Source organism: Mus pahari, chromosome 2, assembly GCF_900095145.1.
Source record: "Mus pahari chromosome 2, PAHARI_EIJ_v1.1, whole genome shotgun sequence".
Classification (NCBI taxonomy): Eukaryota; Metazoa; Chordata; class Mammalia; order Rodentia; family Muridae; genus Mus; species Mus pahari.
In genome coordinates, this window is record NC_034591.1 from 15310225 (window position 1) to 15322406 (window position 12182).

The following is a 12182-nucleotide window of genomic DNA, read 5'->3' on the forward strand; positions in this document are numbered from 1 at the left end:
GAGGTGGAGGAGGAGGAGGAGGAGGAGGAGGAGGAAGTTGGTAATAACAGGAAGTCTAACAAAGGTTAATCATGAAAACTGCCATTAAATATAAAAGTCAGTCTGGAGAGGTAGCTAGCTAAGAGCCGTTTCCACTCTTGCAAATAACCAAGTTTCAGTACCTAGAACCCACATTTTGGCTGGCAACCAACCAGTTACTACAATTCCAGGGGCTTGAACGCCTTATTCTGGCCACCACAGACACCAGGCATGCACATAGTATACATACATACATACATACACACATACATACATATACACACACATACACACAGAGACAGGCAGACAGACAAAATACCAATACACTTAAAAATAATATTTTCAGAAATTTAAAAATATATAAGTCACTGTCAAGTAAGGGGTCAGCCTGTCTCTTCTCCAGGAGGGTTGCCTGTGGCCACCAGCCTCCTCCTGTATGAGCACCAGAAGTGATCCCAGAGCAATGAAGACCCTAACTTTCTCCCTAGCACCCTTCTGATGTCATTCATTCCCTGGCTCCTCCTCTCAGGCCTTTAGGATTTGTTTCCCTCTAAGAATGTGTCTGAGCCACCACTTTGGAGACCTCATCTGGTTTCCTACCAACACTGTAGAACACTGTTGTATGGCTCGGGAAGTATTTCCAGGAAGTCAGGGTTTTATCTGAGGTGCCAAAGCTCACGTCTCTATATCATGGGAGTGAATGCCTTGGGTGTAACTGCAAAGTGAAGCAAGCATGCACTGCCTCAAGCCTGATTAGCTGAGGGCCTGCCCATCAAGGAGCTGCAACAGGCACAAATGACATAGAGTCACTGTGATGCCTGTAAGTGATGCATAAGATGACGTTGATATGGGACCTGAGAAAATTAGCCACAAATGTGGCCTGTGCTCAGACCTTCATGAAGTAGGAGCTTGAGGTTATCTGTTATCTGTGGGTGTGCGGGTTTTTTCTAAAGCCCAGCTTCTCAAGCCAGACTATAATCTGGGATCATTTCACTCATGAATCATGTAAAATTGGTTCTTGCGGTGATGTAGTCAGATATTGGTGTTAACTGATAACAATCCAATGCCAGCTGGGCGTGGTAGTGCACGCCTTAAATCCCAGCCTCTAGAAGGTGGAGGTAGGTGGATCTCTATGAGTTTGAAACTAGCCAGGTTTACATAGCAAGTTCCCACTATTAACCATGGCTAATAGTAAGACCTTGCTCCTCCCTCCCCCAAAAAATAAGTAGGTAAATAAATAAAGACTGCTAAGCATGATTATGCAGATGGCCGCTCCCCTCCACTCCTCCTTCCCTCCTTCCCTTCTTCCCTCCATCCTTCTTTCCCTCCTTCCCTCCATCCTTCTTTCCCTCCTCCCCTCCATCCCTCCATCCTTCTTTCCCTCCTTCCCTCCATCCTTCTTTCCCTCCTTCCCTCCTTCCCTCCATCCTTCTTTCCCTCCTTCCCTCCTTCCCTCCATCCCTCTTTCCTTCCATCCTTCTTTCCCTCCTTCCCTCCTTCCCTCCTTCCCTCCATCCCTCTTTCCCTCCTTCCCTCCTTCCCTCCTTCCCTCCATCCCTCTTTCCTTCCATCCCTCCATCCCTCCTTCCCTCCATCCTTCTTTCCCTCCTTCCCTCCATCCCTCCATCCTTCTTTCCCTCCTTCCCTCCTTCCCTCCTTCCCTCCATCCTTTTTTCCCTCCTTCCCTCCATCCCTCTTTCCTTCCATCCCTCCATCCCTCCTTCCTTCCATCCGTCCTTCCCTCCATCCTTCTTTCCCTCCATCTCCTTCCCTCCATCCCTCTTCTTTTCCTTCCCTCCTCCCTCCCTCCCTTCCTTCCTTCCTTCCTTTCCTCCATCCCTCCTTCCCTCTGTCCCCCATCCCTCTTCCCCTCCATCCCTCCATGTCTCCATCCTTCTTTCCCTCCATCCCTCCATCCTTCTTTCCCTCCATACATCCTTCCTACCATCCCTCCTCCCCTTCCCTCCTTCCTTCCATGCTTCCTTCCCTCTATCCCTTCTCTCCATCCCTCTTTCCCTCCTCCCCTCCATCCACCTAACCCTCCTCCCCTGCCTTTTCCCTTTCTTGTCTTCCCTGCCCCTCTTCCTCGTCAACTAAGTTCTGGAATACAGTATTTTAAAAATTCTCTAAACACATATGGCAATCTTTAAAGTTTGTTTTAGTCAAGTATCTCAGTTGAAGATAGCTCTACAGTGGGGGCAAATATAGAAAAAGTTCATAGACTCTTTTGGGTCATTTTTTTCATCTTGAAAGACTGAATTTCATATTAATTTCCCATCTCATGAAATAGGAAAATGATATTTTGGGAGTACACGCTAGAAACAGAAATGAAGTTAAATGAGACAGGAAATAATAAGAGATCTTGTGCCAACAAGTCTGTCTCTTTATACATACATGTATAGTGGGTTAAAGTAAATGAAGTCACATCCCACATTTACTTAGAGGGTTCCAGTTGAAATGATTACACATGCAACTGAATTGGAATAAAAATGGAAATTCAACCTTTCTGTCATTCATACAGCACAGGGAGGGACGGGGACCTCCAGGCTGGAGCTGGACTGCTTTCTCTTGACCTAGCTCCCAATGAGCTGGTCCATTTTACAAGGTACCTGACCACCCTGTGTAACTATGACAAAGTGATTCCATTCTATTACCTAAATATGTCCATTCCTAAAGATTTTTTTCCCTAAATTTAGTAATATCTTGAATATTCCCAGACTCTTGTTGCTCCTGATAGGAAGGAAATCAGGGTCTGGAAGGAAATCTCAGTATGGCGTTATGCTTACTGAACAGGCATGAGGCCTGATCTCAGATCCCAATGCCAATGTAAAAAGTTCAGGCATGGGGTTTACACCTGTAATCCCAGTGCTAGGGGCACAGAAACAGGATTCCTGGAGTTCCTGAACAGCCAGGCTAGCCACTGATGAACTCCATGTTCAATGAGAGACCCTATCTCAGAAAATAAGATAAGGAGCAGCTGAGGAAGACCTCTGAACATATGGACATCATATACACAAACAATCATATACACAAACCTACATATACACAAATATACATGTACACAAACATACATATACATAAACCACACCAACGCACTCACAGGGAATGGGGTCAGCAAGCTATCTCTCACCCATACCCTGGAACAAGATGTGGGAGATACTGAAAGCCACATAGATGGGACAAAGGAACGTAGCAGCATCGTTCTCTTCTTCCTTTTGATTGGACCCTACACAGAGCCCTGGAATTGTGAAAAATCTGCTGGGCAAAGCAGACCCCAGACTCCTACAAACTCTGACGATACGGTACCACCCCAGGTCTCCCCTGACGTTTGCCCAACTGTGTGCAGCTCCTGGAGCCTGTGCTTCTCCACTTCACACACTGTTTGCCAAAGCCCTCCCTCCCCTCCAACACTGGAGATGAAAGGTGTATTATCTTAAAGAGAACCTGCCTTCTAAGGAGTAGTTTCCAAGACAGATTCCTGACCTGCACCACTGGGTTAACATTAAGGATGGAGACAAGGGCATGTCTCCACCTAAAGGCGGTGTCTCACTTGGACTTGGGTGGGTAATGTGACAGCCCCAGGCTTACCATATCAACCTCCTGCCTTCCCTGTCCACTCAAGGAAACATCTAACTACCAGCCTGTTTCCCCATCATCTTACTCCCTGCTTAAAGTGTGCTCAGTGCCCAGACAAACCCCAAATCCCTAAGTGCTACACTGAACTCTGAACATTCCCGAGAAACGGAATGCTCTTGGATACTCAGGTCTCATGTAAGATGCTCTCATCCAGAATGTGTTATTCCACCTTCATCTGGGCAGCTTCTCTTAACACATCCTTCCTGGCAGCCTTTACACACCTTTCTGGGGTCAACATCCATCTCTCTGAACCCTTAGTAGTTGATGGACACAAGTGCCATAGTCAAGATACAGTGAATATTGTCATCTTGACACACTTTCTTCTTCAACCAGATGAGAACATATTGCAAACAGAAACTGTAACATTTGACTCTGTATTGCCAGTGGATTCTCTAGTCCATAGTAAGTGTTCATTAAAAGCTGCTTACTGAATGAAGACGTTCAGAGTCTTGCGGGAAGGATAGTTACAAATCTCTAACAGAGGGAGAGCCATGACTAATGAAGAGACTAGAAACCTCTGCTTCAGAAGACCGACAGGTTATGGAAGGCACCCCAGAAGAGATGTTTAAGCTGGGTTTGAGACATGCTGGCCTGTGAGAAAGAGAAGGCAAAGAGAATCTTGATGCCTCAGTGAGCATAATGCTCCTCCCTTAGGAAGATTGGCTGTGCTGAGTACTGGAGCGTAGAGGGGTCGGAGAACATCATACTGACCCAGGCACAGGCCAGAGTTGAGCTGGTACACCCCTGGGTGGAAGAGAGTTGGAACAGGTGCTGAGGATCCCAGGTTTTTAAAAGGCGACTTGGAGCCGGGCGTGGTGGCTCACGCCTTTAATCCCAGCACTCGGGAGGCAGAGGCAGGCGGATTTCTGAGTTCGAGGCCAGCCTGGTCTACAAAGCGAGTTCCAGGACAGCCAGGGCTACACAGAGAAACCCTGTCTCGAAAAACAAAAAAACAAAGAAACAAACAAACAAACAAACAAAAAGCGACTTGGGGCTGGAGAGATGGCTCAGCAGTTAAGAGCACTTAGGCTCCTGCAGAGGACCATACTTCAGTACCCAGTACCCATGCCAGACATGCCCAACCACCCATACTTCCAACGATAGGGTATCCAATGCTCTCTCCTGTCTTCAACAGAGTCCACACCCTCGTGGCACTCGCATACACTCAGAGTGAAATCATAGTAAACTCTTATTCTTAAGCAGGCCGGCATGAGCCCACACTTCTGGCTTACGTAAACCGTGATACCTGTAAGGGTAGCTTAGCACCAATGGAGCACAGGTCCACACTGTCGCTCCCGGCAGCCTTCGGTACAGCCTCAATCCAAGAACCTCAACTCAAGCAAACCCAGGATTCTTGGTTTCAGGAAAGAACTTCAGGATGAGCCATTAGGAAGCTGAGTTGGGGGTGGGGAGTTAAAATAGAATGGCATCGAGAACACCAGAGAGTATGGATACAGGCTTCTCAAAGAAGAGGCACCATTTATTAAATGGCATTTTTGGTGTAGATTTTAAGCAAGGGGATTAAGAGGAAGATGTTAAAGGAAAAGATTAAAACATCCTAGTGTGGCGCTCTCGAGGGAGTCTCAGGGAGTCTCTGTTACTTGTCTTAGCTGTTGGCATACAGCGTCACAAAGGACCTCTAGGCAATTTCCTTTCTTCTTTTCTCTTCTGACAAGTGAGATTACAGGGTGGCTCCAGCTGGGGGTTATAATCGAATAAAGTGAAACCAGGAGCCAGCAGGGTTACAGTCAGGATGTATGTATGCTTTGCTGTAAATGGGGCGCCTGGTGAGAGGTAGTTTTATAGGTAGGAGGCCAGGAGAATCCTGATCCTAAAGGGTTAGGAAATAAGAGGGAATCTGCTTGGGGGCAGGGGAGGGGGGAGGTTGGAGAGCTTCTCTGCCACTGAGATGCCTCCTGGTTATCTGGGTGAAGGTGGCTGGTAGCCAGCTGGACAGAGTGAGAAGCGCAGAGAAAGAAGCAGGGGCCTTCTCCCTGGGGCTGTGTTGAGCCTTTAGTTTTCCATAAGTGAATGGCATGCCCTGAGGTTTCCACTGTGGGTGAAGACTCCATGGGGTGGGATCTCATTTTCAAGTCAAAGAACAGTGACAGAGAACGCATCATCAAACTGGAACATCAACTAACCACTGCTAACCATGAAGGTAATATTGCAATAGCACCCAGGGAAATGTAAATGATGCACAGCAAAAACTTGTCAGAGAAGCACAGAGACTACCACTCCATCCAATGTGCTGAATGGATACTGCACAAAGCCAAAAGCTGGCAGTGTGATCAATGCAAAGCCTTAGAATATTTGCTTCTTCACTCAGACAAAGCTGCCAGGCTAATATGAATTGTAATATCAGATCGATTTTCCATCATTAAATGCCCAGTATTTTAACTAAGGCCTCTGCCACCCTAAGTAGTTACAGGTGGGATAGCCTCTGATCAAGTTAGTCAGATTCAGGGGGCAGCCAGAGATGAGGCTATCCAGAGAGTCGGCTTGGGTGCTCTTTGGAAACGGGACGCTATGTAAATAGTTGGAAATGCAAACCATCTTTGCCTGACTTCCTTTTTCTTTAATTGACAGGTAGGAGATCAGATCATTGAAATAAATGGGGAAAGCACGCGAGACATGACCCACGCCAGAGCAATAGAACTCATCAAGTCTGGAGGAAGAAGAGTGCGGCTGCTGCTGAAGAGAGGCACGGGGCAGGTCCCGGAGTATGGTGCGTGTCACACTTTCCTTCTTCTGTGTGCTGCATTCTCTGTGTCTTAGAAATATACACCGCATCGGCAGGCTACCGCTACCAGAATAGGTATTTACTATCAGTAGATGAATAAGCACACATGTCAACTTAAGCCCAAGATGTGTGTGAGTGTGTGTGAACCCTCTCTTTACCTCGTGAAGCTAGGCAATGTTTATTGTAGCAAACATGTGGTCTTACAGGGCATCTCTGAGCGTGCAGGGAGAGCCAGTACCACTTATTTGTGGGAATCTTTATAATTTGACTGATGGTGCTCTGTTCATTTGAGTCTGCAGTAATTTACCTTTTTTTTTTTTCTTTCTGGAATCCACACATGCTTTAGACTATCCTGTAGGATTAGTAAACTGGGCCAGAGGATGAGCCAGAACCAATCTTCAGGGTGTGGAATTTAAAATGCTAACTTCAGCTCATTCCATAGCTGCATTTCCTGGCCATTTAGAGTTTGTTCCAAAAAAGGAAAAAAATAAAATCATTCCTATGCTGTTTTCGTATTCTTTTGAGGAAGGTTTTTCATTACTATTTTTTCTATAAAACAAGGCATTTAATTGGGGGCTTACTTAAAGTTTCAGAGGGTTAGTCCATTATCATCATCACGTCAGGGTCATGGTGGGAGCCTGGCGAGACTCATGGTCCTGGAGCAGTATCTGAGAGCCACATTGTGATCTGCAGGCAGAGAGGAAAAGTGGGTGGGGACAGTGGGAGAGAGTGGGAGCTCGAGCCTGGGTTGAAAGCATCTCTAAAGTGCATTTTAAATCATAGTTTGACTTCAAGAGTCTTTAAAGTTGTTGTTTCCCACATGCCTGTTCCAGGCATCACGGAGAGTGTAGATGGTATAGCACACAGCTGAGCAGATCTCACATGAAAACCTCAAAACCTGAGCTAGGCTGTAAAAATATTTTGAGAGCCTAGGGACATGGCTCAGTGTGACACACACCAGCTCTGGGCTCTATCCCTACCTAGCACCTTAAGAAACAAAATAGAAACGTTTCCCAGGGAGTGTCAAAGACAGACAGACAGCAATGAGGAGACACACAGAATAGGTCTTCAGAGTATCACCAGGAGCTAAGTACAGGTCCCCAGGGATCCCTTTACATCTGTCAGCTACATAAAGTGATTCACCTCCACCACCACCCCATTTCCTACCCAGAAAATGTTCTAAAATATATTTTCCCTTTCGAACAATGTTCTTTGTATATGCTATCTAAACAACTACTAATGCCTCCTTATTAGTAGGGCAGTTCAGTGCCCGGAACTCAGCTAAAATCTCAACATTCGAAGACCCTCGGAGATACCACCGTGTCTTTGAAATTCCCTGCATAAAGAGCTAGGAGGCCCTTGTGGTTAGTGAGCAAAAAAGCTCCCAGTGGCTCTACAGGGCCAGTTCTATGCCCAAGGAACCACATCATTCCCTGTTCCCACCCACGATGCTTGGATCTAATAAACTATTCTTAAGTGTTGATGTCAGCAATGAGTATAGGCTTGATCACTGACACCAGCATAAATCCCTTTGTGATGGATCTGAACTCCTAGAATAGGATGAAGTTAATATCCTAGAGCATCAGCTGATCCAACAATACCAAAGGGACCTGTGAATTCTGTCACTTCTAAAAACAGACCTCATCTTAAAGTGTGTTTCCCTCCACAGCAAGACTTGGCTACTACCTAGCGAGCAATTTCAAAGTCGCTACCATTCTTCATACGCAAGTCAATCTTTTCAAAGTTACTCTGGCCTGCTTCACTCTTGCCCGTTTTAGAAACACTGTTTGATCCATGCCTTCGACACCCAACACACCAGCTGCTTATGTACCGGGAGAAGTTAGAACAACCCTGCCTCATAGTCATGCACTGCTCCTTAATTCTACTTGCAGAAAACACAAACACATGGCTTTGGAACAAGACAGATACCCAAGGCCCTGTCAACATAGCTGGCTCAGTTAAATTCTCAAAGTAACCAACACAGAGCATCTCTTAAATGTCTGGGCACCCAGTCATTTAGAAAGCCGGGTGCCAAGGTAGGCAAGATGAGGTAAAGACATTTTGGTACAGTGAGCATATTGGTTTTTATATCAGTATATGTTTGACTAAAGCAATCCTTGTGTGCAAGCTCTGTAAATGTATTAGTTCTATTATATCAGAACAAAGTACAGACTGCCTGCTCCCTTCTTTCCTGACCTACAGACAATTGCACCCTGCCTGCCGGGCAAAGTGAAAGTACTGTACTTAAAGAGGCGTGATTTTTGCTAAGTCACTGTTTTAAAGGATTTACACCTAAGGGAATCTTATGTGGGAGAAGCCTACATATACAGGGCTTTTACAATATCAGTATCTTCTTTCTTGGTATGCTTGTTTTTCCCCAGATGCATTATATATTTGTTCAAAGTTAAATCTATAAAATGTATATACTTTAAAAAAATGTCTGGGCACCCTTTTGAGGGTCTCCATATCGATATTATTCACTGCTGTAATTTTACAGATTTTGCTCTCAGTGATTTTTTTTTTTCCTAAATTAAACATCCAGTTACACGTGCCAATGATGTCAGCACTCTCTAGCTTGTAAGATGTGGACTTTGTAAAGTTAGCTTAGAGATGACAAAAGAAAAGATGGGGTGAAGAGACACCCATTAGGGAAGCAGAAGAACAGACACAAATTCAGCAGATCCTAGCCCTTCAGGAATTTGTAAGTTTAACAATGAGCCTCGGAGCATGAGGAGTGAAGAAGACAAGAGAATCACTTCTGCTTTGATGATAATGCCACCCACTGGTTTTTCTGGAATTTCATATCAATGGCAGGGCTCAAAGGTTCCCCGGGTGACTCCTTCATCCAGAGATTTGCTAGGAGAGCCTCTGGGACATAGAGTACAGCTACATGGATACACAGCAGTCATTCAGGACAGATTCGGGCAGTTTCTGGATACATCAATATCCAGACACCCTCATATGCTCACGCGTGCTCTTCCACAATGAGTCACCAGATTGTACTTCGCCCCAAGCAACAGAAATATAGCTGTGGACCCAGGGGATCCATGAGCATCTCAGTACACATGATTTTCACTGGGGCTGGTCGTGCAGGCAACCCCTGCCTAGCACATCCCAAAATTCTAGCCTCCTGGAAGGAAAGCAGATGTCAAATACAATGGCGTCATTTGTATCATCCATTTAAGGGGACCATGGCTGCTCACTCAGCACAGAGCTCATGTTCTTAGCATAGCAGATGATTTATAGCCATGTTGCCAGCATCCAGCCACCCCCATGAGCTGGCATGTCTAAGCAGCATGGTCCCCGGCCGGCTGTGTTAACTCTGCTCTGCATCAGGAGCAGACCAGAGACATGGTTACATTCACGGCTGCATAAATGACCCCAATGTACACACATAAACATATGGCCAGGGAACAGTGCCTCCAGAGTCAGTATGAAACAGGCTGTATTGTGAAACCAGTTTATTGTTGCTGTTGTTCTTCTTCAAGATAAACCAGAATGCATTTTTTAATAAAACACTCCTGAGAACAAGATAGCGACAGTAAGTAATAACACAAGAAAATACTTGCATTCATCAAAAGATAGAATCAGGAATGTAATCTACTTTGGTCAGCAATAGCTAATCATAGGAAAATGATTTTTTTTTTCTTGTCAGGTATTAATTTAAGCCTATGTGCTTCCTTTGTTTGTCTTTCAAGATCCTAAACTTGGCTCACTCCTTAAGAGATAATCGAAAGGAGCTATCGGGGTCCCAAGGAGGCATATTTATCCTCTTAGGGACGCTTGAGACTTAAGCTGGCCTAGGAAAAAGTCAATGAGGATGAAGAGGTGGAGGCAACTGTGGGGGCCAAGTGTTCAGTCATTCCACCCATCCGCCTTCCACGACTTACAGAACAGCTTTGAAATGGCACCCTTATCTGGACTTGGGAACTTGTCATAGAAAAGCTGATCTCAGTCAGGCAAGAGAAGCACAGAGCAGAGCTCTGAATTCTTAGGGCAATCTGTGACAGAGAGATAAATGCAGGTACAATTGAAAAGGAGAGAGAGAGAGAGAGAGAGAGAGAGAGAGAGAGAGAGAGAGAGAGAGAGAGAGAGAGAGAGAGAGAGAAAAGGCAGCCAGAGGGATGTGTCAGATCATTGGTGAAGCAAAATCGGTGTGACCCCAAGTGAGCAGAGGAAGGAGTAAGCTCTCTGCAAAGAGCCAGCCACAATTACCATAAGACTGGTGGCCAGGTGACACCTCAGCCCGCAGCAGGGGGTAAGTCAACAGGAGCATCGCGAAGGCCACGGCTGAACACTGGCTGCAGAGCAGCTGCAGAGGGAGTCAGAAAATGATAAGGGCTTTGAAGGAGAAGTTGCTTTCACAGTCAAGTCCTTGAAAGGGAAACCCGGGAGATAGGCTCTTCAAGTGCAGTCCTCGGGTTAAGAATTTGTTGATTATAAACCTAGTGGGAAGTGTGAACGCCCCATCCCCTTCACATGGCTCTCAGCCGCCGGCAGGAATAAAGACACTTTCCTCCACCCACTCAGAGGGCAAAGATGTGCACCCAACTCCGGTCCTTGGCAGCTCGGGGAGCTGCTATTAAAACGAACCTAAAGAGGGTAGGGGAAGAGGAAGTGCTCCTCCTGGCTGTAAAACTGCCCAGGAATAAATTAAACAAATTAGCTCCCTTCCTTGAAGTACAGGTGGCCTTCATTAACATTCAAGGCCTGGCATACAAAGTGAACACACACTTGACTGGCAACCCAGCCAGCCAGATCCCAGGTACACGTAAGTGTCCTTGGGTTAAAACATCCCAGAATATCTCACACCGAAGTGGAGCATTTCCCTCCGGTACATTTGCTGTTCCAAATGAAGCAAACATGCTTCACTGTGGTGGTGGGTCGGTCGGCACTCAGCCGTGCTCACTCTCCCAGAGAACCAGGGGGAAGCTCTTTAGGAGCAGAACACTGAAGTGGGTCCAGATGCCAGTGGGAGACAGGGCAAGCTGGAGGAGGTCATGAGGGACTCGGATTCAAAGGATGAGGCTGAGATCTCAAGTGTGAGCTGCCCAGCAGCCAGAAGCACCAGGCCACGTGAAGGGAAAGACATAGCCAATTATCTGAATTATACTTCTAACAACACTTTCAAAGTGAATTGTATCCTTAAAACTCTTCTAAGGGGAGAAGAGAGCCCATTTGTGTCAATAGCTGCCCCTAGGGAAACAAATTGACTAAGTAGTTGTTAAGTTAAAAGCCTCCCTGTAGTCAATAATTACAATGACTTATGACAATCATATCAGAACACCCTGCCCTGCAGAACTTGTTTTGTCTTTAGTTGGATACTCATTTGCTTACTCTTCTCAATGATATATATACATATATATTGACGAATATTATAAGCATATCTTCATATTCTTATTTGTAGTTATTTGACCAGCACTCCCTTTCACTCCGTGACCAAAGATAAATTCAAAGAAATATGTCTTTACCAAATATTGCATGTGGGACAGATCCTGGAACAACATCATTGGTTGACATTTAATTAATAGCCCCGCAACCAAATCAAAATTTACTGAGCACCTACTATGTGCACAGCACTTCATAGGCACTGAGGGTAAGATGCAGGGCTGCCCTCGGGGAGCTGACACTCAGATGATGAGGACACATGTAAAGGCCTGTCTCCAGCAGAGAGGCAGCTGAAGAAAAGGCCCAGGAGAATCTGCTCTCAGAAAAAAAAAAAAAAAAAAAAAAAAAACACCTAAAAAAAAATTATTAATTATTCATAGAACTTAATAAGCACTTC

General features: G+C 45.6%; 1 protein-coding gene across 9 annotated transcripts in view; it reads left to right on the forward strand.

The window, feature by feature from the left end:
* The window catches only part of Magi2 (membrane associated guanylate kinase, WW and PDZ domain containing 2), a 1405204-nt gene that overhangs the window by 1341010 nt on the left and 52012 nt on the right, over nucleotides 1-12182 (forward strand). For all 9 annotated transcript variants that reach the window (XM_021191616.2, XM_021191614.2, XM_021191615.2 and 6 more), the window contains one exon: nucleotides 6244-6382. In XM_021191616.2, coding sequence (XP_021047275.1) covers nucleotides 6244-6382 — 139 coding nt within the window. The remainder of the gene's footprint in view (nucleotides 1-6243; nucleotides 6383-12182) is intronic.